We start from the raw sequence: 26,275 nt of genomic DNA on the forward strand, positions 1-26,275 counted from the left end.
GGGCCACCGCTGGGGCCACAGGGCAGCTCTGGTCGGTTCCACCGGGAGGCCGCTGCTGGCTGCCTGAGCGCACGGCGTGCCGTGACGGAGAGAGAATGACGTCACTGTGTGTGTGAGGTCATGAGAGCAGGCAAGGGCCGGGCTGATGGAGCAGGAGTGATGTCACCGCGGGGAGTGTGATGTCATCAGGACAGGCAGGGAGCAGGGCCTGGGGGGCGGGGCTGGCAGCAAGAGTGACATCATAGCGGGGAGAGTTGTGACGTCACGAGACCCGGACAGGAGGAGCGCCCCCTGCCGGTGGGGCGCGGAACAATGTGGGGGGTGATGTGTGCCTGTCAATCACACAGGGGTCCCGCCCCCTCCTACTGGCCACGCCCCCTTGAGCACTCAGCCCCATCGGCGACTCCGCCCTCCTGCGCTGTCAATCTCAAGGACGACCCCGCCCACTCATCATGCCACGCCCACAAGCAGTGTCAATCACGTGTGGCCCCGCCCCTTCCGGTTGCTCCCCGCGCCGGCTGTGGCGGGAAGCGCACGCGCAGGGTGGGGATGGGCGCGGTCGGGGTGACGTCAGTCGGGCGTGGCCGCGCAGGCGCGGTGCGCGGCGGAGGGTCGAGGCCGGCGGCCGGCGGGGCCGGGGCGGGCCGTGAGGGGAGACGGCCCGGGACTGCCCCGGGACTGCCCCGGGACTGCCCCAGGCGGCCCGAGCCCGCCGGGTGAGGTCGGGGCGACGCGGCTGCGGGAGTCTGGCCTCTGAGGTTGCCTGGGTGGGTTATTTGCCCCCGGAGGTTTGGGGATATTAGTGATGTTATTGCTTACTGTTGTTCCGTTTGTTTATATAGGATGAATAGCGTATAAGATATAATACAAAGAGTATTATATAGGGTATATGGACTATATGTATGGTACATAAATTGTATATTGAGATTAATATAGAAGTTCTATAGAATATATATATATATGGTATATAGCGTATAATGGCCAATCTAACATCGTACACTCAGACGCATTGGGAGAGCGTAAAACATGGTGGTGTGTGTGGAAACAAGCAGTCACGCAGAGCGCTCGTCACGCACACGGTGTGGGGCGCAGAGGTCCCGCTGCTGCCCGAGCCAGTGCGCTCAGAGCTCTCTGGTTCTGTGGGATCGAACCTCTGCTCGGTGATAATGCAAGTCACAGGACATGGGAAGTGGAGCGAACAGTGGTTTCCACTGCGAGTGGCCTGCCAGAGCTGGTGCGGTGCCGTTGTGTGTCACGGTGAGGTGAAGCTGCGGAGCTGGTGTGGCGTGGGGCAGTGTGCGGGCTGTGTGCCAGCGAGCCGCCGGGCTGCTCGCCCTGGGTACACTGCTGCTGGCACAGTGCCGGACACTGCTGACAGCCACAGCTGGTCAGCTGTGTGGCGCCAGGGCACTGTCCAGTAATGGGGTCCACGGCAGAAGAAAGAGAAGAATCTGCTGGAGAGGCCAGGGGAGCACAGAGAGGATTTGGGCTGTGCAGCATGTGTGTGCTGAGCACAGAGCTGGGCTGGGCAGGCTGCAGAAGGGAAGGCTGAGGGGATCCATCCATCCATACCAACATCTCCAAGGGTGCAGAGCATGGGGCAGACTGTTCAGAGGTGCCAGGGACAGCATGAGCAGCCATGGCCAGAAAATAAAGCACAGCAATTCCAGCCCAGCAGCAGGAAGAGCTTTCCATGGAGGGGCAGAGCCCTGGAACAGCTGCCCAGGGAGGGCTGGAGTGTCCCTGTCTGGAGACATGCCAACCCAGCTGGACACCTTGCTGGGTCACTGCTCCAGGGGACCCTTGGGCTGGGGAGTTGGACTAGATGGTCTCCAGAGGTCCCTTCCAACCCTAATAATTCAGGGATTCTGTGATTCTCTGTGTGGTGCAAATAATGCTGTTCTCAGTTCAGAGGAGCAGGGTTCTGTGGGTGGATGAATGAGAGAAAATCCACAGGAGCTGAAGGTGATGTGGGATAGAGCTGTGCTGGTGGTAATGTCATCACGCTGCTGGTGGAGTTCTGTCTTTCCAAAGACTTTGTGTTGAACTAATAGAATGGCACTCTTCAAACAAAGCCCTTTGTTGTATTGTACCCCGGAAGCTAGTCCTTATACATCTGAAAAGTTCTGCAGCTTTTGTCTTCACCCTCTGATTCAGCTCCTAAACTTGCTGTAGCAGCACCCACGGCAGCTTTTGGGTTGGACAATAAGTTGTTTTGCTCAACAAGAATAATTTTATCTTTTATCTGAATTTTTCACACAGTGTTTGCTCAGTTGTAATGAGCTTCTCCATCAGGTTGATTGCTGATGAGCTCTGTGGGCAGTTGTTCCCTTAAACTTCTTGTCTGTAGGGCCTCCAGCCTGTAGGTGGGTGTATAGGAGGGGGGTGAAAAGGAAAAAGCTGGTAATTAATTCTTTCGGTGCCCTCAGTGTGGGAGAAGAGGCACACTGTGCTCCATGAGCAGTTCACTGTGAACTTAGTGCTTAGTGGCCGTGTCTGTAGTGGAGGTTTTGCTCTACTTGGGGTGGTTGCTTTGGTGGTAAGGTGGAAAAAAACATTTCCATCCTCTTGTGAGGACAAAAGCTTCAATACAGTTTTATGCTCGGGCTGAATGTGATGATTAAACATAATGACGGAGCTGAAACAATGTAACTGTGCAGCCAGGAAAAAGACTTCGATTCTAGTAATCAGAATTAAGGAGGCTCTGCTGGCCAGCTCTCTGGAGTGGAGACCTGTCTGCCCCTGTGTGTGTGTTCCTTTGTCTCTAAACCCAGTCCTGTGCTGGTTTAGTGTCAGGTGAAAGCAGGCTGGCCTCTGCAGTGGGGATTAGCTGTGACAAACTGCAGATCTGAGGGTGCCCATATGTGCTGACACTACACAGAGTGTTTTTCAAGGATTCTTAAACATCAAAAGACAGCTTGTCTTCAGACCTGGCACTGTTTAGTTGGTAATAATTACCTTTTCCATTCTGTTTTGCAAGTTACCGCCACTGAAATCTGCTAGCTTCCTCCATTTGTAGGGACTTTGTCTGGAAAAAAACCCTGACAATCCATCCTGTCAGCTGACCACTCAGGATCCCAGCAGCCTTGTGTTATCTTCTCCTTTAAATGAGAGTGAGTTGAGAAATCCCCAGTGGAATGTTGGTTTTGGACTCTGGAATATGCTCCTGTTATGTGGGAAGGGATAAGTAATTTATAAAGGATATAAAAGAAATGCTGAAGTCTATGAAGTGTTTTTAAATGCCCTGTCACACTTGCAGTCAGTGCAGTCATCCAGATCCCAGGCTTTGCATTCCTCAGTTAACAGTTTTAATGTTGTAGAAAGATTGCCTCTGTCCCGTGGGTCTGTGTGTATTTTAAGTGCTGTGTTAGGAGTGTGTCAGACCATGTAGAGACACACCAAAGGTTTACCTGCAGATGTGGCAGTGTGTCCAGTGTGTACTTTTTTGTAGTACATTTTGTGCTTAGATTATTTTCCCTTTTTGAGATGGACTGCTATTTTATCTTCAATTCTCCTTATACATAAATATTTAATTTGTCTTAATCTGAAAGCACATTGTCTTCCACAGAGAGTGATTTAAATACCATTAAAAGTTTGGAAAAAAATCTATAAAATGGAGCTGGTGAGAGCCTTAAGTTTTATGTCTCCCTGCACTTTTAGGAACTTCATATCTCAGATAAAGTTACAAGCATTAAGTTTATTTGTAAAAGATACTAATCTGTGAACCAGTTTAGAAAGTGTCTAGTGAGTGCATTCAGAGCTCTAAGCAACGTGTTCAGAAAGCAACAGTTCTGCCTATCTAAAAAATGTACATAGTGGTGGTGCTCCTGGTTTCTGATAGAGTATTGTTACAAGTATAAGTCTTAAAAATCTTCAGAACAAATGCAGTTTGGTGAAGCATGTGGTTCCTCCAGATCCTTTACTCAGGGAAGCAAGCAGCCATTTAATAAAAATGTGTCCATGAGATGTTTTTTGTAGCTTCTAATGCTTTAATGTAAACATTGGGACAGGCTGTAGGCAAATCCACACAGCAGAAAATAAAACTCGCTCATCTTGTTGAAAGAAGATTTGAAACATGAGAAACCAGAAGGCTTTTACAGTTCTTTGGAGATGCAGACATGGAGTCAGGACAGAGAGGTGTAAGAGAGACAAGGGGTTACTGCTGGTCTGCCCTGTTTTGGGGGTTTTGATTTTGTTGTGGGTTTTGTTTTTTTGCTTTTAGGCCTCTTGTAGAAAAGCTGAAAACCTATGAATAATTTGAATAAAGTAATGAAATTAGGAATAATATATATGCAAGTTATTCAAGGTTAGGTTAGTTAGTCAAAAAGAGTTGCTAAGGTAATAACTTTTTTATTTTAAAAATAGATTTTACTAAACAAAACAACATTACTGGATTGATAGACTGAGGTTTGATAGTTTTCTGAGCTCTCTGTAGAGGTGAGTTAATCTGTATTAAATAAATGTAAATATTTGCATATGGTTTTATTTCTGCAGTTCTTTGCCTTGAGTTCTTTCCTTTTTGGAGAGTTTAGTGGGCCAGTGCTGTACAGCATCAATGCACCCTTCTAATTGGCAGTATAATAACAGATAGCATTGTAATCTAATAATGCCCTTATGCTTAATTCAGAATTTGTTGTGTGCCTCTCTAGAGTGCAAAACAATGAATATTCTCTAAGTTTTTTTACGTAGCAGACAAAGGTAGATGAAATATTTACTTCCCTCTCCTCTATATATTTTTTATTTATGAAAGGGTTTTTTATATAAGCTTCTGTCATTATTGATATCTGTACTATCTGGTGAGATTGTGTAATAAATACCTACAGAAAACACAAATCAGCATTAGGGATCGTTTGATCCCTGGTTTTCTTGTAACCCTTCAATATTTCTTGTGTAGGTGGTCTGTTTGACTATTGACTGTCCACAGATGCGTGCTTTAGGGATAGGATCTGTACTTTAATGTCTCTCAGTGAATCACCAAAAGCTGTTAATCCTTTAAGGTTCTTAATTGAATTAACTTGCAGTTCATGTTACATCCCCTTGCCTGGAGGTCGTGATTGTTACAGGGCAGAGCTGTGTTCGGATGGGTGAGGAGAAGGGGCACTGAGTCTGTGCTTGCTGCTCTTTGAGCCCTCTAGAAACCACTGAGAGACTTGGGTTAGAGTGCAGCCTGAAGACCTTGGCTGTGACTAATTAGTGGACACAGATATCAAAACAGTGATATATTTAGCTTGTTAATTTTTGGCTTAAATATGGTCACAAAGTACTGTATTACTGTGTATTTGTTCCACCTTTCTTGTGCTTTGCAAGTTGCTATTTGGGCTACACTTTGCCTTAAAGTGTTCTTGTCACATATGTACTCACGTGGTAAATAATTACATTACATGTGGTGAACAATTACATGTTAATATAAGTTAATGCTCCTGATCTGAGCTATGCAGTGAGGAGAAACAGAGCTTAGGGGAGGAAATAAGGCATAGAATTTAGATCTGTAGCTGCAGAGTGGCATAAGTGATGTGACAGGATTTAAGTATTTGTTTGGGCTCTAAGCTTTTCCAAGAATGACTGGACATTACCAGGTAGTCAAAATACCAGCTGAATTGCAGTGGGCTGTGAAGTCAGCCTGTGGAGAGACTGAATGCACTGATAAAAGCAGAAGGAAAACTAGAAGATCTCCACAGGTGTAGTTTCCAGACATTAAGTTAAATGGATCTCAGTCCCCTCAGTTTGCTCGAAGGAAGCGTAAATATTGATTTTTGTATTATAGGTGGTTGCACTCTGTGGGTGTTCAGCCATGAAAAAGGATGTGCAGTTAGAAAGCAATTCACAGTCACCAAAAAGGCATAAAACTGAGTGGCTGGAAAGGTTCATTAAACAAATAAACCAGGGTGTTTTGCAGTGGGGGATGTGATTGATTAAAAAATAGCTCTCTGTTGAGCTCGTAAATCTATAATAAGAGGTTTACATTCTTTGGGTCTCAGAAGTGTAATTGTTTATGTGTTTTGAGTAGAACAGAAATTATGAGCTGAATTACTATGTTGGATTTTTAATTTTTATTATTATTTAGACAGTTGAGTTGTGTTGGAAGGTAATAATGGCCTATTTTGGTTTTTGCCTATGAACTGTGTGGCATAAAATGTATATAGGGTCAAACTAGAAGATCCTAATAGTCCTTCTGGTTTTAAACTTGTTGACATTGTGAAGCCATAGCACACACTTCCAGATGCATTTGTGATTTGTAAGTAGCCTCAATTTTGCAATATGAAGTGCATTTTTTGGGTGTATTGTTTATAGCGTGCTGAGTACACTGAGCATATTCAGAGTACTTAGAGGCTGCAGCCCTGTTTGTGCGTAGGGCTTGTTTACATGGAGAGAGAACAAAGCGTTAATAAAAGGGAAAAAAATACCGCATATGAGTTGCTGTCTAATACAAACACTCAGGCTTTGTAAACAGAAAAATGCTTTGAATTAAATGCTGTGTTTTTCTCTGTAGGTTTAAGAAGGCTAAAGCTTCACTAGAACTGACTAGAATGGACAGTTACTTTAAAGCTGCAGTCTGTGACTTGGACAAACTGCTCGATGAATTTGAGCAGAACACAGGTTGGTTTTTGCACTGCCTTTTTCGTGGAACTGCATGGTCAAATGACTGTTACCATGGAGTTTGAAAGCAGCATCTGCTAAGTAAAAGCTTGTATTGATGAATAGATGGGATTTAGAGGGTGTACGCTGTAGAAAGAGAGGAGTCTTACAAACTTTGCTTTTGATCTCTTCTTGCCTGAAATAGATGAATGTGAGTGCTTCAGAACACCTCAGAATCCATATGACTCAAAGCTTTCTTCAGTCCTGGATTGCTTAGAGCATGCACACCCCACACCAAACCTGCCAGAGGATCCTGCCAGATGTCCTGCCCCAGAGGAAAACTCTCTCGTCGTCCCCACGGGCACAAGTGATGCACTCAGTTGCTCACCACCCAAAGAGAAGGGTGTTGCTGGACCTGATCTTTTGTCCACTGTGGACAGTGGTCCCCTAAATGAAATTCAGGCATCGAACCTGGGAAGGTGTAGCATACCTGTGTGTGACCTTGTTAGTGACACAGCAAATTTATTCCACTCAGTGGCTGCTCGTGAGGGGACTCAGAAGTTGCAGCCAGAGGACTTTCAGTACAGCGAAGGGCCCACTGGCTGTGGCGTATCTTGTATCCCTGTTCCCATTTGTGTGTCATCACCTGGCTTCAGTGCTGCTGCCAGTACAAAGCAGAGTGATGGGGACTCAGGATTACAAGATTCAGGGCATCTGAAAACAGAGCAGATTAATAATTTTGCTTTAAAATCAGAGAGTTACGCTGCAGGAACAATCCTGGATCCGTGTGATGATCAATGCAGGACAGAACCTGTGAAGTGCAATGAAGTACCTGACCAGCCCGAACAAGCTGCTCCCCTGGATTCTGAATGTGTCACTGTATCATCACAGAATTTGAATGCACACGGTCCCAAAGATGAGAAAGCCTGTGAAAAACTCCCTTGTGAACCACAGAATGACAATGCGTATTCTGCAGTAAGCAATGAGGTGTACGGAGGAAATGCTGTAGGAAAGGTAGACTCAAATGATGGCAGTAATGTTGATTCCATGCCTTCAGATCTTCCAAAGAGGCATCAGTTGCACAAAAGCAGTGCAACACTACCTGGAAATTGTGCTTTACCAGCCTCCTCATGTCAAATAGGAGCTGAAGTAGAGTTGGAAAAGAACGTCACAGAAGAGAATGTAGTTAGTGAAGAACTTAATAGCAGTGAGATACTAAGCAGTGTTTCCAGTTCGTGTATTTCAGCTGAGGATGTCCAGACCTCTCTGTCCTGTCTGTCTCTGCCTGTGTCTATGTGTGGTTCCTTAGCTGTAACAGAAGAAAAGGTTAATCCTCTACCTCAAAATGCAGTGGCAGAGGTTATTAGTGATACTGTAACTGTTCATGCTGGAGAGTATAAAACTCGTCTCTCTGGTAGGGAATCCTGTGAAAATACTAACTGGCATGAGCAAGAAGAATATTTAGCTAAAATCAGTGGAAGTATTGCAGAAAAAAGCAGGGATGGAGAGAACAACGATACTGAGAATGTAACTGATGATAGTGATTCTCAGCAAATCAAAGCTTTTGCTTCTGCTTTTCTAGACCTTGAAGCTGAGCCATATGGTATTGGTGTAGACACTTTTTATGATGAGAGCATGAGCTCTGTTATGGCTGACTTTACTGATGAAGAGAATGTTATTAAAAGTGATATTCTAATAAGTGATGCTGAGCTTGATGATTTCTTGTATGGACAAAGTCTGCAGTCCAGTGCATTGAAGTCTTCAGACAGTGATGGTAACTTGATGGAAGCTGATGCAGATGGAGGGAATTTAACAGATCTGAACAACCTGGATTTCACAGAGGACAATGAAGAACTTACGCAAACAAAACTGGAGGAGATAACGAGCATTAACAGTAACCTTAAAGCATCTCTTCCTGCCAATGAAGTGGAAGCTGCAGCAGAAGTCAGCATGTCTCATGGTCAGGGTGTGACTGAGAGTGGCATTGGAGCTCTGGCTTCTGATGTTTGCACTGAAGGTGCAAAACCAAAGCAGTTGCCTGACATTTCCCAAGGAGCTGCTCGTCAGAAGCAACTGAACAGAGCAAATGAACTTGAAAGAGAAAACCAGAAATCAGGTTCTCATACCCCAGAAGCTCCTCTCTCAGACATTACAACTGATGTAAGTGTTGGTAACAGTTCTGATCCTGGGGAAAGCAGCTCTGAGGCTGGAGGAAGTCAAACATCTGGAAGTGCTGAATCCCATAAAACACCTGCAACTCTGTCATGGAAGCAGCCCTTGTGGGTCCCAGACTCAGAGGCACCCAACTGCATGAACTGCCAGGCCAAGTTCACCTTCACAAAGAGGCGACACCACTGCCGAGCCTGTGGGAAGGTGAGTCATTGCAGAGGGGTCCTGTGTTGCTGACAGGAAATGGAGATTCACATTTAGGTGTAAACAAGATACAGAAAGAAAAGAATATTGACACAAGTTTTCTAGGCTTGAAGTATTTTATTTAACGAAAACCAATTTTTGTTTTCCCTCCATAGGAATCTAAAGACTGTTGGAAAAGACTATAGTTAATTAAGAAACATGTGAAAATTGTAATGAAGGGAAGTACAAAGTATGTTCTTACCTTGTTTGCCATTGCTGGCTAAACTGATGTGTTTTGCATAGAGTAAGGGAGATGAATGATGGACTACTTCATAGTAATCATATTGAATCACCTCATTATTGAGCTATTACCTTAAGTATTTATGTTTGTAAAAACTGAGGTGGTGACGATGACAATCCAGTGGTTATACTGGCGGTTGTAAGTGGTTACACCAACTGTAGAGCACTGTCCACAAACCTGAGGGGATTGCATTCTTTCAGGAGCCATAGCATCAATACCAATGCAAAAGGATTTATAGTCTAAATCTGTCTTCCTGTGTGTTTTGATGTATCATTTTCTAAGGAGCTCATCTCAGGGGAAAAGCATGTGACTCACCAACAAAATGAGTAATTGTAGAACTTTTTTTCAGCCTGTGGTCTTCTACAGAGAGTAAGTAATGCCAAAGCTGATCCTCAGTTCAGAATTCCCTTTTATCTATTGTGGCTTGTATTAGTGCATAAATGGAAATTCTAGCAATACTAACGACCCTTTAGTGTTCAGTGTTGCTCTGTAAGCTTTAGGGATGAGGAGACAGAGCAAAGACTAGAGTCAATACTTTTTGCATCCCCAGTGTTAAGAAGCACCTGGAAAGGCTTGGTAGGTTTTTTATCCCACCTCTTTTCTAGCACTATGTATTTAAAGCATGGTGTTTATTTACTCAGCTTCAGTCAGTGTGGACTAAAATGTAGGTGTGAATTGGAGAGTTTAAGAAATTAAGAACTCCCTGTGCCAACCTGGAAGCCACTGAACTTACTGCCAGAATATCCTGTTGAGGTTTAGTGATGGTTTAAAGCACAGTCCTTCAGAGTGGGTTTCGTTTCAGTCATAAGACTGGCTGACTTCAGGTTCCTGTTTTTCATTCACTGTGAAGTTCTTGCACCTTGTCTGGTGCTGGGGACGGGAGACCCTTCACTACACAGTGCTGCTGGCAGCTGTGGTGTGTCAGCTGAGGGGCTCTTGGCAGAGCATCAGTGTGGTTAGTGGGAGCATCACAATGTCAGCTCATCAGGAGGGCGAGTGAAGGTGGCATAGGCTATGTAAACCTTACAGGCATGGCAGTGCTGTCCAGTCATCACTCTGTCATGGCTTTTCTGAATGTACAATAGCTTAACTTGCTGCCTTGTCAGACTGTCTTTTTAATAGTAACCTTTTTGTCTTAAAAAATCCCAAACCAAACATTCCTTGTGAAGCTGTTGTTTGTTGTGTTTTCAACCATTTGGGAGATAAGGGAAAACTGGTAGGAATTCACAGTTGTCCTCTTTGAATTGGACATTCTATTCTAGAAGAGAATTTTTTTAGATCCCCATGAGCCTATTTTTTTTTTAATCAGAGAAAATGGCAACACTTGTGGATTCTGGCATCTGTGCTGGAGGGAAGTGTGAAGTTACCGGTCCCTGCTTCCTCTCCCATCTGAAGCACTCACAAGGCCAAACAGCTTTGCAGTCCCATTGTTTGTCTGTTGTTGTGGTACCCTTCTTGTTCCTAGTTCAACCAGAACCCAGTTCTCTGCTCGAGAGCCTGCTGTGCATCTCCTTTCTCCTGTCCCTTAGTTTGCCTTCACCTTTCAGGTGCATTAGGATTTATCCACCTGCAATCCTCTGCAGGTCCCAGTGCCACCAGGAGTATGAGGAGAATACTCCTTGCAGGGGTTTGTGCTGCTTGGCATTTAAAGCCCTAAAGTGGATTATAACTGATTAGCAATTAATCATCATCAGTTGCATTCTCAACATATGTACTGGGCACGTGTATCTCCTTTTGAGGTAAATTACCTGTGGCACTAATCCAGAAGCTGCTGGAATAGTTTCTTTTTTTAGCTCATATTACGCTGATCAATCACTGTTTTTACAGTGACTATTCCTGCTTAGAGTAATAATACTACTAATAGTGTAATAATAGAGTACTACTGGTAGAGTATTACTAATGGAGTAATAACTTGTAATAACTTTTTTTTCCTATGCCACTACTGCTTGGGACTTTTCCCCTTCCTTGATCCACTTTGTTTTTCTGGATTGGGAGTAATTAGGAGTAGAGAAGACCTGTAGGGGTGTCAGAAGACCTTTTGTAAAGGCTGTAGAGTCTGCATATAGCTAAAAATGGTGTGACTCGTTAAAAACTTGCAGGTCATCCTTGAAAGAACATAAGGGCTAAGTGACAAAAGCTCCAGATATTTATGGCAACTCTTGCAAAAACCAGCTTTTCTAAAGACATAATTCTGTGAATGGGATTGTGCAGGTGTTGTCCAGGCTAATGAGACACACTTTTCCCCCTGTTTCTGCTGAGAAATAGACAGCATATATACCCTGTTGGAAGAGAAGAGTATATTCTGTTCTTTCAAAGCAGCTTTATTTGAAAATGCTTAGCTGAAGGGAGCTTGTCACAGGAAGGCAACAATGCTTGTTCTTCCTGAGGGAGCAGGAGAGCCCTCTTGGCTGTCCCAGCATGTGAGCCAGCCTGCCCCAGCAGCCTGGGAGCAGAGAGCTCTGTGTACCTCATTGTCCCGGGGTGGAGAGGCAGCTAAAAGTGTCTCAAAGACTGATAACATGAGTTACTGAGAGCCTGGGTGAGCACACTGTGCTGCAGAGATGATCCTAAAGCACCAAAGCAAATCTCAGATCTGGGTCTCAGTCCTTGGCCCCTTCACTGTTTAATGTAAAATACTTGTGGGAGGAACAGAAGTAGGAGTGCATTTGGGGTAGGTGGTGCAGCCTGAAATTCTTTTCATCACTCCAGATAAGATTTGTAATGTAGTTTCACTTGTGTCTTCCATGTTGCTGCTTTTGCTGGGCACATATTGTGGATTTTGCTCTTTGCATTTTTTTTTCCTGAAGATGTCTTCATGGGAGATTAAGATACAGGCTAAAATACATGGCTGCAGATGGTTTAGAATGAAGCAAGTGTATTTTTTTGAGGAGTTTTCTAGTCTCTGTGCAATATGTCTATAATATTTAATGCAATCTTTGTCTGATTCAGGTTTTTTGTGGTAGCTGTTGCAAACGAAAATGCAAACTACAATACATGGAGAAGGAAGCAAGAGTCTGCACTGGCTGTTATGATGATATTAATAAAGGTAAAGAGGTTTTTTTGAGTAATTGCAGTAATCACTGAAGTGTCTTTATAACCTTTGTTCTTTTTGGGGAGCTTGGTTACATTTATAGGTGTATGTTTTCCTATTTCTGAGATGGAGGGATGAAGAGAATAATTGTAGCTCTTAGTTGGATTCCGGTTTTTATTTTGAAGTTTTTGTACCAAGTTGGTTGTTTTTTTGTTAAACTAAGTAGTTTTTAACTGCATAGGACTAAATAGAAAGTTATAGAAGAACAGAATTTATCCTGTTGAGTCATCTGTGCCAGGAATCCAGCAAAAGTAATCCTCCCTCCACAGTAGCCCTCTGCGTGTTGAAAGGGCCACATCCCTGCTCGTCCTCACATGTTATTTGCCTACTCTATGTAGCTTCCTGTCCTGGTGTTTTTACAAGTCACTTAACAGGGCTCCAGTAAATGAGTCATCAGATAACCTTTTCTTAACTGGAAGCTAAGCATGGATGCTGACAAAAACATCAGGAGAAACAACTGAGGTCCTGTTGATTAGTATTTAAATAACAAGTTGAAAACATGTCCAATTTTTAATAGGCCACCTAAGTGGAATCCAACCTGGTAGATGTGACACGTATTTGCCCCAAGGGTCGAGGGTCACATGGAGTGGTCACTGCAATGCTGCCAGGATGGACAAGGGGAGGTCTTGTTCTCTCATGAGAAATGAGGCAATTATGCAGGTGGAAAATAAGTCTAAATTTTCTTCCATACAACAGTTTGAGTGTTCATTTTTCATAATTATATCACAAATTGTTATTTGCCGTGTTTTTGGCTCTGTCCAAAAACCCCCGCCCACAGTACTGCACTGCAAGTGAAATCTAATCAATTGTGAGATCTTAAAAACTAACCACATTTTTTTAGCACAGGCATTTGAAAGGATGATGAGTCCAACTGGTCCTGTGCCCAATTCCAGTGTCTCCTCTGAACATTCTTCCACTGTTCCACCTGTAGAGGAAGCCCAGATCCCCAGCAGTGCCAGCTCTCCTTCACCTTCTGCATTGTTGCCCATCTCAGCACTTAAACAACCTGGCCCTGAAGGTATAGATGCTAATTACAGCAGATATCTAACACTTTGAGAGTCTCTTTCCAAAGTGTTGCTTATCACATCTGGGGTTTATAGTTGGTATTTTTGGTGTGAAACAGGAACTCTCTGAATGGAAACTCTTTTGCTTCCTAGTTTCAGGGCCAGGCCCAAGCTGGTCCCAAATCTCCATTTATGAAATGCAGATGTTACTTTTTTCATTGCCCTCTCTGTCTGTATTGTAAATGTTTTTGTGTAGATGTTCATGTTATAATTTTTAAATGTCTTGGGAGATTTCTGGCTTGTGTTGGACTGCCAGTCTTACAGTGAAAACAAAAAATAGCTGTCCAGGGAGAAGTTAGAAGGGAGCAGCAAAGGTTCATTTTCTGTAAATGAACTTTTCTGTTTTGTAAATACAAATGATTAGTGACTAACTTGTGTCTTTGTTCTGCTTTAATAAAACATCTGACAGTCTTTAAAGAAAATATATTTTCAAAGTGATAAATCAATGTTTTTGTAGTGTATGTAGTCTTTTATTTGTGATATGTGTTTCATTCTTACTACAGCAGGACGATTGAGGAAGTAGCCTTCTGTAGTATGAATTGACAGATTTAACTGTAGCAGGGCAGTTTGCTCTACAAATGAGAGATTTTGCTGCATGTATATGCCTGATTGGAGACTGGCTGATGTCAACCTCTACCTGTGCTTAGCTCCAGTAAAGAAGTTGTCTATGCATTTGGTGGGGAGAAGGGGCTTAATTTTTGTCCCTTTCAGATGCTGTAAACAGTGGACTAAAATGGAGTTGTTTTGTTAACCTGTCCCAGGGCTGTGCCCCAGAGAACAGAGGAGGGTTTGGTTTGCAGATGGTATTTTGCCGAATGGTGAAGTGGCAGACACAGCAAAGCTGTCCTCTGGAGCAAGGAGGTCGCAGGACTCCAGCCCGATAAATCCAGACTCGCCCGAGGCACGCACGGTAGGAGTCAGGATGTTTTAGCTGCATGAATTACCCTCTGGGGGACCTTTGCTTGCTGTTGATGGGGCCCCTTCGAGATCATAACGTGACTTCTGATTCACTGCTTTTGGAACCTGAGACAATATTTGAGTATTGGGGGTGGGACTGTGAAGTCCGTGGATTCAAAAACACTGTAATAATTTTCAATTTGAGTAAAAGCAAGCAAGATTTTCAAAGGAAAACCTTGTTTGGTTTGATGTATCAGTGAACTTCAAAAATGGCGTGGCTGAAAATTTTCCAAAGCAGCTTTTTTTTGTACACAGTGTTTGATTAACCACCTTTGTGAAGGTGACCTCAACCACAGTTTTTAAATGCATTGTTAGCAACATGCTTATAGCAGATGTTTGTGGTTGGGTTATTTTTTTCTAGTGGCCTGCTGTAGTTTGCCTATTGGACTAACCAGAAGTTGCCTAGTGCCCTGCAATACCACATTAGAGATGCAACCAAATCTGAATCTTGTTTCTAAGGTGAACTAATACTGAACTGAGAGGGAGATTGGCTTTTTTAATCATGACTCATATGTGTGATGTTGAATGACCTGCACTTTAAAAGAAAATTTCAAAGAAGAGGTGTAAGTTTGCTGTGGAAAGACTTAGCGGGGTTCCTCGAATGAAGCCTTTTTAAGATAGACCTTAGCACTGAATCACTGTCTCAAGTGATAATATAAATTCCATGATTTATATGAAGTTATAATTTATATAAATTCCATTACATCACTCAAGAATTTTTAAAATACGTTGATATAGCTGAAAATCCAGACCAGATTATTATTATTTTGTATATGGAGAATCTGAACACTTACCAGGTGTATAGCATGTAAATCAGCTTTTATTCATGTAGAACAGTAGTAATCAAAAAAAGTTGGAGTAGTCAAAAGATACAGCCTGTCTCCCATTTGGGAGAAGAGTAGGATATTTGCACTTGCAGGAGATGAGCAATGTCTCAGACTCAAAGCAGCATGCACAAAGTGAGTGGGAGACAATTAGTTGATGGTTCTTCTGTGCAGCCTCAGAAGCTCAGAGAAAACCAGCACAGAGCAGCTCCAAAGCAAAGGCAACACAAAATCCTGAACGTGCTGCCACAGGGTGCTGTGGAGGTCAAAAGTGCCATGTGGGATGAAACACCAGCAAGCAAATGCATGGGGAAGAAGTCTATTACTGGCCAATGTAGTCATGGTTTTGTCTGTGTTTTTGTGGAGTATTCCCTCTGGGGTTGGTGGGTTTTTTTATCTTCTGGCTGCACATTTGTTAAATGGAGGATTTGCTGGAAGCTGGTGGGAGTCTGGGAGAGCTGCTGCAGGGCGAGCATAGTGTTGCCAGGTTTTTTCTTGTTGCTGTACTGTCTTCCCTCTGGAGACAGGATGCAAGCCTAACGTACTTGCAAGATAATATGCACCTCTGTTTTTGTTAGAGGGGTTTTTTGGGTGTTTGGTTTTTAAATTTTTTTTAATGACAGCTGACATCCTAATGTGCCTGTGCTCATGGCTTGTCATACCTGTCTCACTGGGGGAACAGCATAGGTCTGACTCCAAACTAGAAATTAATCAGACTGAACAATGCTACATTCAGCTGTTGGTGCTGAGAGTAGAAACAGAAATATGTTTGCAGTATTCAACTGCTAATCCGAGGGATGCCAATGTTCAGTAGCTGTGAGAGGGGGAAACTAATAGCAGACAGATTCCTGAAGGGGCACTGGGAGTCTTGAGGGTGTTACACCTGACTGTTGTGTGCTACGACTGTGTGCAGCCTTCCCATCTGAGTTTGTGTTACCAAACAAATAAATTAACGATGCATCTTTGCCTGTGCAACTCCTAAGCAAAAAAACAAGAGGATCCGGGAAAGATTTGTTGGCTTTCTTCTTAATAGGGGGAAATACATTCTTAGCTTTTGTGATAGATTTCTTTCTCCTTTTTGCTTCTAGGATGCTAATAATCAAAGTTTAGCTGGCTGTGAGACAAGATAGAATTTTTTTTTAATTTCTTCTTCCTAGGCTGCAAACCCAGAGGAAGATGCCACGGTAACTGATGTAAATCAAAAACTGAAGGAAGAAATGGATGGGATTACAAGAATGGAGGAATTACATCCTTCTGTTCATTCAGATGATGCACAGCAGCCCACTCCAGACCAGAGTGAGGTGGCACCTAGTTATAAATTTGTCACTCCAGGAGCTGAGGAGTGTTCTCCTGCAGAAGCTGACAAGAGCAGCCCCAGTTCAGTGGATCAGGCCACATGGGATGTTCCTGTTAGTGCTTCAAGTTACAGAGCACTGTGTGGAGTAGAAAACTGGGTGCGACGAGACATCAGCCTTGTTCCTGACGGTGATAGGCTGCCACCACTTCTGCTTGCACTTGGTGAAAAAGAGAAAGGTAAAATGCAGTAAAATTGTGAGAAAATTGTAATATTTACTCATAGAATCCTAGAATGGTTTGGGTTAGAAGGGACATTAAAGCTCTTCCAGTGCCACCCCTGCCATGGGCAGGGACGCCTTCCACAGTCCCAGATTTTTATATATGCACTCATGTGCATGCAATTTGTATTCTGATACAATTCTCATATAATTTATTTCTTGTGTACTGGATTGTTGGATAATGACTGTGCATTTTTAACAAGATCAATATGTTATGAGAAGAATGCTTCTCCACTGAAAGGCTGTGCCTTATGAGAAGAATGCTTCTCCACTGTGGTACCTGACAGGATCAGGGTATGGGTGAGGAGTCAGCACATACAATCAGTCAGGGATTTCCAAAGGAATGGTAGCCCTGGTTTGTTCCTTTGTCAGAAGCTGCTGCTCCAGTTTTTTATGTTCCTTGGATCTTAGGGTAAGCTGTTCACTGGTTGATTTGTAGCTGTTCAAAGCTTAGGAATAACTACAAGGGTAGGAGCATGGGATACTGTGTCATACAATGAACTAAGTCTTGGTTTGGGTCACTGGCTCTTGTATTGAACTAAATAGTGTGTTAATTTATTTAGATCTACTGGTGGAGGAGCATCCATTTCACCAAAAGGTCACCTCTCTGCTTGGGGAAGGAGGTCCTAATCCATTGACTTTTATTCTGAATGCAAACTTGCTGGTCAATGTTAAGCTAATAACATGTAAGTATAGCACATTTTCTTTACCATTAAACTGAGCCTTTTTTTCTGACTGTAAAACAGCATTACTGTGGTATCTTATCTTTTTAAAGATTCCTCAGGAAAGTGCTGGTGCTTCTCAACAAACGGACTGCATGGTTTGGGTCAGGCAGAAATTGTCATTCTGTTGCAGCGTTTGCCAGATGAAGATGTTTTCCCTAGTGAAATACTCAAATTATTTCTTGACATCTATAAAGATGCAATGAAAGGTATGTTGTCATTTTAATGTCTAACTTTTTCTTGTGTAGTATATTCTTGCTGATCTTAACACTTAAAGTTGATAAGTAATTTTTATTGAATTATTCAAGTCTCTTATGATTCTATTGCATGACCTTGCAGTGTTAGTCTAGAGTTCTAAATAACAGAAGCAAAAGTATTTAAGTTTCTTTGTTTCATACACTTGTGTAACATCCTGTTTGCAGGGTTTTTTTGTTGTTTAGTCATATTGTGATGGAGATTCTGGGTATGAGCTCTTGAGTCCATGTTTTTGAGGACATCTGGCACTTCATTTGTAGAAGTACAGTGCTCAGTATGTAAATATTATAGTTCTGTTGATCAAAGTTCATCAATTGGCATGTGCCAGAGCATAGAATGCTTTAGGACTTTCGGCACTTGTTTAGAGAAACCTAGTTTCATATTCAGGTTCATTTAGTTTCGAAGTACAGAGCTGTAACTCTGTGGGTTTGGATCTCTGACATCTTCAGGAAGATGTGAGATAAATGGTGGGCTTGCAAGTCTGTCAGAGGTCACTGGTTAGAGCAGTTCTCTTGGCACTGAAGGGTGAGTGACTTAGATCTGTAAACACTCTTCATTCCTCTTTCTACAGGAAGGTTCATAAAAAATATGGAAAACATTACTTTTACAGAAAGCTTTCTCAGTAACAAAGAGCATGGAGGATTCCTGTTTGTTTCACCAACTTTTCAGAAACTTGATGATCACATTCTACCAGATAACCCTTTTCTTTATGGCATTCTTATCCATAAGCTGGAAATACCCTGGGCAAAAGTGTTTCCAATCCGTTTAATGTTAAGACTGGGAGCAGAATATGGGGGTAAGTTTTAATGGTTTCACCATTTACATTTATAGCCGTATAAATGTAAAGTTCCCCTTGGAAAATACAAGGCATTTTTAGACAAGCAAACTATGTAAGATCATCTTTGCTGCATTTTATATGACACTTTTATAAGCCTGATGTGGGGAGCCACGTGTTAAGTCACCAGGGAATGTTCATTGTCCTGCTAGACTTCTTTGATTTTCATTTGCTTTTCTTCTTAGCTGAGAAAGCTAAGAAACCAAAACTGACAGTAAAATAGAAAGTTTTTTTGGTTGTAGGAAAGAGATGTGAAGGGATGTGCACAAGCACAGTTTACAACTCTGATAAAAAGGTTATTTTAATTAAATTACTGGAGTTAAGTATATTTGCAAAATGTTACTGCTTCATAAACTAAATAAAGGTACTGATTACTTGCAAGGCTAACTTGCTAATGCATTGGAAACACACAGGCATGTAGTAAGGCAGGAGGCCAGCATTGTTCAAGCAGCAAGTCCATAAACACATAACAAGGGTGGCAGCTGCTTTGTTGTTCTTTCTCTTACCAAACTACTTGATGTGCTTTGTTTTTTTAACCAGTTTTGTCAGATATAACCGTGGCAAGGGAGGGAACCACACAGTGGCTGAGAATTAGAGAGGGGCTCTGCTTGCTTTGGCTGGTCAGATATTGAGATTTAGAAATAGGTTATAACTGCAACAAAACTATAAAACTACTTGGAATAGCAAGCTTTAGAGTTGTGGATAGGTAAATATGACCTTTCTTCTTCCTAGCCTATCCAACTCCTGTGGTAAGTGTCAGGCATCGGAAGCCACTCTTCGGAGAGATTGGACACACTATTATGAATCTACTTGTTGTGAGTGAATGATTTATTCTCTTCTCTTCCTGATGTAATCTAAATTACATAAAATGTCCTCCAAACAAAGAAATTCTCAATCTTGAAAGCAGAGCTAATGTTTTTGTTCTTCATATTGACTTAAAACCGGTGCGTGGATTAGAAAAGCTGTTTGTTCCGTCTTGTATTGTTGTGCATTAGTTCTGGTAGTGAAGGAAGTCTTTAAATGATTGAGAGAGATGTTGACATTTGCTTTGATGCTGGAGGTAGTCATTGTTCAGGTGCATTTTTCTCTTCCAAGCATCATTGTGGTGCAGGGATTCTGGTCTTAAATCTGACAATTTTAAATGTGAAGAAAGACTTGACAGGCAGATGCTGTGGACTAACTGCAGTAGTAATTACTTTGTCAGACAAACTTAACCTTACTTGACTGTATTTTGTGAATGACATTTTGGCAAAATCATGACTAATTCAAATCTGGAATTCATGTGCTTCCCTGCGGAAGCTTTCTCTCTGTTACCCAAATAATTTGATTTCTGGTTGCAGTCAGGCTGTGTTCGTGACCAGTAATGTTCATCTTCTAATACTTACATAGAATTTCCAGCACTTTACATCATAGCGTTCAGGGCAAGGCTATGGAAAGCACTGCATGTCTTATTTAGGGGCTCACTACATCCCCTCCTGAGTCTTGAGACCATCATAGCTGAGATGAAACTGCAGCCTTTGCCCCCTTTTTCCTTTTTGCCAGTGCTGGTGTGCAAATCCCTGTGTAAGGAATCATTTGGAGGAGGTGCCCCATCTAAGAACAGCGTGTTTCTTCTTCATGTAGGAGTCTTACACTCCCAGCCTCACTGGTGATGGGCCAGTGCTAATGTGTAACTGCACCCTCAGGGTTTGTGCAGCCCTAATGTGGTGCTGCTGCTGAATTGGGTTTCTGTGGAGTTTCTTACGGGTGGATTACAGTTATTTGCATTCCCCTTCATAGCTGTGTCAGCCTGAAGCAGGCAGGGGCAATATGTGTTCCTTGCAGGAGTTTTAATCGCTGCATGACTGCAAAATGTTCTCTTGGTGGTGCCTTGGCACCTGGGATGCAACTGCTCAGTTAGAGATCATGCAGAGCCTTTCCCCACACAAGTGACTTGAGAGGCCTTGGTAAGTGAGGGAGGCAAATGACACCTGTAGTGTATATCCTTGGGACTGGATGCCATCCCACGGAAACCTTAGTGCATTGAGAAGTTTTTGTAAGTACCCTTCTTGCTGCAGCCATGCTGATGGAGGAAGGTGCTGCTTGCCTGGCTCAGCTGCTGAAAAGAGCCTCTTTATACCTGTTTTTCAGCTGAAGTAGTAAAAGCAAATGAGACCATTTCATACCTAATGTTGTTATTCTGGAAATAAACAGAACTTTGCAGAAGTGGGTGAGGTGATGGGTGATTACTCCTGTCAGAGAAAGGGATAAGAAATGGTGCAGTGTTCAGTCTGTAAATCAACAGGTTAGAGCTGTAGGGGACAGGCTGTGAGCCTGGAAACAAACTCATCTGGATGGGTGGCTTCCATGCTTTACTTTTCTGTTGGAGAGGGAAGGGAGGGTGTTGAAGTTTTTCTTGCCCTAAAACACTAGGATTCTAACATGTATGAAGTAGCCATTGGCTAATTGACCCACTGGTTAATGGAGGAGCTACCTTGTCAGTGCTATGAGTTTGTTAATATATTCACTGAGGTGCCTGTCACATACACCCAGTGGGCAAAAATGGATCTCTAAGTCTTTAGCTGCTCTTAATTTTACTATTTTTAGAAGTCCTAGAGATGTATGTAGAGTACCTTCATCGAAGTGATGAAGGTAGGAGGAAGGTAAGAAAACAATACTTAATGGCTAACATAAATACTTTATCTGTTTCAGGACCTTAGAAATTATCAATATACTTTGCATACCATAGAGAACCTGTTTGTTCATGTGGAAATGGGTAGAAGTTGTATTAAAATACCTCTAAGGAAGTACAATGAGGTGAGTATACCCATCTTGTTAGCTTTCTAATCCAAGCTGCTTTAGCCTTAATTTTTTGTGTAATACCAGTCACACCTCTGCCATGAGCTCTTTGATAAAAACCTCTCTGAACTTTCTACTGACCTAAATGTGGAATGGGAAGGGCATGCAATTACCTGAGCACACACAAACTTGAGTAATGTGCTGGAAGGTGGATAATGATGAATTGAGATTTAGGATAGCTGTTATGTGCTGAAAAATCAGCAGTTTCTTCAAAATCTTTCAGCGTGTATTTTCAAACTTTCTTACAGATTTCCTGATGATGATGTTTTCTTAAGAATTTAAAAAAAAAATTAAAAGCATAAACAAACAACATCCAAAAAAAACGCGCTTAGTGAGATTTATCAGTATAATGACAAGTTTTATATTGACAGGTGATGAAGGTGATCAATTCTTCTAATGAACATGTAATTAGCATTGGAGCGAGTTTTAATTCTGAAGCAGACTCTCACTTGGTGTGTGTGCAGAACAAGCACGGCCTCTACCACACACAGGCAATCAGTGCCACGGGACACCCCAGGAAAGGTAAGAAAAATTACATCGTTGCAGAAAAATTACATTTCCAGAGCAGAAATGGAAGCTCACTGTTAGGCTGCACAGAAGATGTATCTGGTGGTGCCACATTAAAAGGTGCTTTAGGAGGAGTGCAAGTTCAATGTCAGTTATGACTGACTGGAGTCATGCAAAGTGGTGCTCACTTCTTTCCTACTTTTTTTAGTTACAGGTGCAAGTTTTGTGGTGTTTAATGGAGCCCTAAAAACATCTTCAGGATTTCTAGCTAAATCCAGTATCGTTGAAGGTAAGATTTTTTTTCTGTTTTCTTCTTAATAGACTTAAAGACCTTACACAAGACTGCTATTTTTTTTTTCCTTTTTATGTCTCAGTAAGCTAAACATTTCTTTTCAGGTTTTGTAACTCTGTATGAAACCTACTGCAAACAAATGCTGCATAAAAATACATGACAGTTTACTTACTTGTTTTAACCCTGCTTAATCAGTGCAAGTCTTTCCTTTATGGAACTCTTTTCATTGCCATATTGCTGAAATACATATATTGGCACATAGATGGAAAATAAATTCCGAGATTAGCCTAAAAATGATCTTTTAGTTTGAGATCTGTTCACAAAATAAAGGATTTTCTTCGTCTTTCATGTAACACTTAGTGCTGTAATTGGAGGATGGAGTCCTTTTGTGCATTTATTAATTAGCTGTAGGAGATGTTTAGTCCCACTAGAATTTAAGCCAAAATTGTACTAAAAAGCTGTGCTGCTTTTCCTTTCCAAAATAATTTGGAAATTTAACTGATTTTCTTCTAGATGGACTAATGGTTCAGATAACACGGGAAACAATGGAGAGCCTACGCCAGGCATTAAGAGACAAGAAGGACTTCAAAATAACCTGTGGAAAAATGGATGCAGGGGATGTGAAAGAATATGTAGATATTTGCTGGGTAGAAAATGAAGAGAAAACAAACAAAGGGTAAACGTGCTACCAAAGCCAAACATCTGAGAGAATTCTTGGTCCCAAAGTTCAAATACCTGCCTGTAGTTTCTTGAAATTAATCTGAAGTATTTTTATTGACAGAAAGTGCTCCATACCAAGAATGGCTTATAGCTTCTTAAACCTGCCAGGTTTATATTCATCCCATTAATTCCCTATTAAGGATATTTCTTTTTGTAGCATCTGTATTTTCATGATGCAAGTCCTGTGTTGTATTTTGTTGTAAAGCTGTTTAAATAGCCTGGAAGGATGGGTAAATACTATTTCATACAAGTTACTGTATCTAAGCCATAAAAAGTAGTTTAAATTATTAATCATATCATTGTTTTCCATAGGATTTTGAGCCCAGTTGATGGAAAATCAATGGAAGGAACTCAGAGTGAAAAAGCACCACCATGCAGAGACTTTGAAAGAGAGGGAAAAGTTATGAAGTGCACTGAAGTTAGTGAATGACTTAGTTCTTGAGCCTTTTTTGCTACTTTTTGAATAGTTAATGTGATGGTACTAAGTGATACTATTAAAATGAGCTAATTTGATGTGTAGCCATCCTGCCAAGCAGGATGTTCTCTTTGGTGATTTACATACTTGTCATATTTCTCCTCTGGAAAAGACTAAAAGTCTGCTAGCATTGGCAGCTCTGTAAATGCCTAATCCAGGCATTCCCATAGTCCCTGAAGTATTTTGATAGTATGAATGTACTTGGGTGCTTTGCCAGCAAACAAGCTTTAAAGCTGGCTCTGTTGGGTGTTATGTGACACTGAATTACTCTTTTCCCTAACTTTGGGATATATCAAGCTGCTGACTGTCCTTCCCTTTCTCTAATTTCAGGTTTACTATTTTGTAAAGGATCATGAACTAGCCAGTGCTGTTCCTCACCAGTTTGCTAGAGAGATTGCCATTGCCTGCAGTGCTGCTCTTTGCCCTCACCTTAAAACCTTGAAAAATAATGGGATGAATAAGATAGGACTCAGAGTTTCTATTGACTCAGACATGGTAAGCCTTCAACTTTTATTGCAGTCATTTCACTTCCATTGAAGTATCTTCTCTTGTAAATACCTTGGATCTCTCCATGAATGTTTCAAGAGGTTTGCCCTATCCTAGATCCAGGCTGAGGATCACATCTGGGGAAGAAGCTGTCTTAGTCATTAGTTTCTCACTTCATGGTAGCTGAAATATTATTTTACAGTGATACAGCACTTCTTGTGTAGTCTTGCTAATACAAAAAGTGTTCATTAATACCAACGTTAGTATTTTTCCCTCCTAGGTTGAGTACTTAGCTGGGTCTGGAGGGCACCTTCTTCCACAGAACTATCTGAACGACTTGGACAGTGCTCTGATTCCTGTGATTCACGGTGGAATGTCAGATCCCACAGCTCTACCACTGAAAATGGAATTAATATTTTTCATTATAGAACACCTGTTTTGATGAGGCTGATTGCAGACATATACTGATTTGCTAGATCTGAACACCAAAGTTATAATGCTACAAACACTAAAAATGTTGAAGTTTCTAAACCTGTTCTGTTTTAATAGCTTTTAAAACTGTTTTTTTAAAGCCCCTCAAATCCTCTCTGGTTACTCTACCACAAAAGAGTTGTAGTTTGTGTCACGAAGTTCTGAAAGTTTACACTTAATACAGGTGCAGAAGAGGGCAGGTTTTGTTACTCTTTAAACAGCTGTAGCATTTACTGGGTGCAGTGTAACTCCAAGCCATAGGATCTTGCTTCTTACCCTCAGATTAGTGTTACTGAAGTTGCCAGGGCTCCATGTGCTCTCTGCATGTGTTTCCCCCGTGCAAGAGCTGATCACTGAAGCAGAGCTGGCCCAAAACTGTTTCCTTGCCACTGGAGATCCAGACATGAGACCTACTGTAGCTGCCTGTGAGCTCTGTGTGGGGAATCCTGCAGGCATGTGGGTGAAGACTTCATGGCTGAGGTCCTTAACCTGGGGATGTGATGCTGGTGCTTCAGGAACATGTGCTCTCAATTAATGTTTTACAGAGTAACTGTTTTCTTTCTTGTATTTATAAGGATTTACCTAACTTAAATGGATGCTGTTTTTATAAAAAGTGCTTTTTCTGTTTTCTTTACTCTTTGTTCAGAATTCCTGATACAATTTGACCTTTCAAGGATTAGGAAAAAAACAGATTACCCTTGATGTAATCTACGTGTAGCAATAAGTCAGACAAGAATTCTGCAATATTTTTTCTGCCCCTGTCTACTGCTTTTGCCACATTTTAGTAGCCACCTTTACTTTCAGGGAGAACAGATGTATTAAGTATGAATTTTCGTGAACAGGTTGATTCTAGTGAAAGGTGTCTCTGCCCATGGCAGGTGGGGTTGGAACTCTTTAAGGTCTCTTCCAACCCAAACCATTCTGGGATTTTTAGTATACCTGAGGTTCTTGCATAGGATGTATTTTTGATACTGGGTCATTTAGATCTATTTATGTATTTGTGATGCATGTGATTTGTACTGAGGTTCATCGAACTGTGGTTGGGGTTTGGCAGCAGCCATACAACTGCTAATCGAGAACAGAACCAAAACTAAATATATACAAGATCTATATTGTTTTTCAGTAAAAATGCTGGTACAATTTTATAATGAAAGTATTAAAACTTGGATGCCTTCTTGATGCTAATAGGGGATATTTTATGTTTTTGTATCAAAAACAATTTGTAATTTAACCTAATCTGCTCTGCTTTTTATCTGTGCTTTTACACTCTGGTCCTAGAAGGGTTCAGGCTTCAAGATCTTACCCTGGATGGAAATGACCTGCATTTCAGCTTTTGTGCTGACTTCTGAGAAACTGCCGTTAGGGAGAAGGACTGAACCCACACACAGTGTGAACAAAACATGTCCTTGTTGAAAACAAGCTGCACCCTGGCCCTCGAGGGAGCCCCAGTGTTTTGGGGCTGTGACAGGGCCAGGGCACCCAAAGGAACAGCTGCCTCTTGGCACTTAACCTCTACTAACTCCTTTTCAGTAATGATCAATAAAGTTAACTACAGTGCTTGCAATCTTCTGCCTCTTACTTACTATGAAATAAACAAACAAAGGCATATTTTGAATGAATGTGTCCCGTCTCTGCAGCTTTCTGGGATTCCAGATGTTGCCACAAACTGGGATTCATTCCTCAGTGTGCCACAAGCCAACAGTGACACACTGGAGAGAGGCACTGGCTGTTCCCTCAGTGCTGGGCAGCCCTGGGTGCTCAGTGTGCCCCACAGCTCCAGCACACCCCACAGCTCCAGCACACCCCGAGCCCTTCCCGTGCCATTGTTTACACACAATCCAGAGCTGCTACCTTCCCCAGCACTGCCCCTCTACCAGGATTGACTAGGAATTGCCATACAAGTTGTGTGACCCCAGCCACCATCTGTACCTGCTC

General features: G+C 42.1%; 1 protein-coding gene across 2 annotated transcripts; it reads left to right on the forward strand.

Moving 5' to 3' along the window:
- The first annotated feature begins 583 nt into the window (after nt 1–583).
- ZFYVE16 (zinc finger FYVE-type containing 16) lies at nt 584–25,955 on the forward strand. Of its 2 annotated transcripts, none has more exons than XM_085043135.1 (18): nt 584–767; nt 6,491–6,597; nt 6,782–8,949; nt 12,179–12,275; nt 13,162–13,338; nt 14,146–14,294; nt 16,323–16,698; nt 17,303–17,425; nt 17,515–17,670; nt 18,288–18,512; nt 19,284–19,366; nt 21,243–21,347; nt 21,761–21,911; nt 22,105–22,185; nt 22,702–22,864; nt 23,221–23,326; nt 23,714–23,878; nt 24,150–25,955. In XM_085043135.1, the coding sequence occupies exons 2-18, from the start codon at nt 6,528–6,530 to the stop codon at nt 24,309–24,311; spliced, it is 4,557 nt and encodes a 1,518-aa protein (XP_084899261.1). In that variant the 5' UTR covers nt 584–767; nt 6,491–6,527; the 3' UTR covers nt 24,312–25,955. The 2 variants fall into 2 exon arrangements, with proteins under 2 accessions (XP_084899261.1, XP_084899262.1); XM_085043136.1 differs by having other exon boundaries at nt 13,252–13,338.
- The last annotated feature ends 320 nt before the right edge of the window (nt 25,956–26,275 follow it).

The sequence above is a fragment of the Lichenostomus cassidix genome, chromosome Z, assembly GCF_008360975.1.
Source record: "Lichenostomus cassidix isolate B80296 chromosome Z, HeHo_3.0, whole genome shotgun sequence".
Classification (NCBI taxonomy): domain Eukaryota; kingdom Metazoa; phylum Chordata; class Aves; order Passeriformes; family Meliphagidae; genus Lichenostomus; species Lichenostomus cassidix.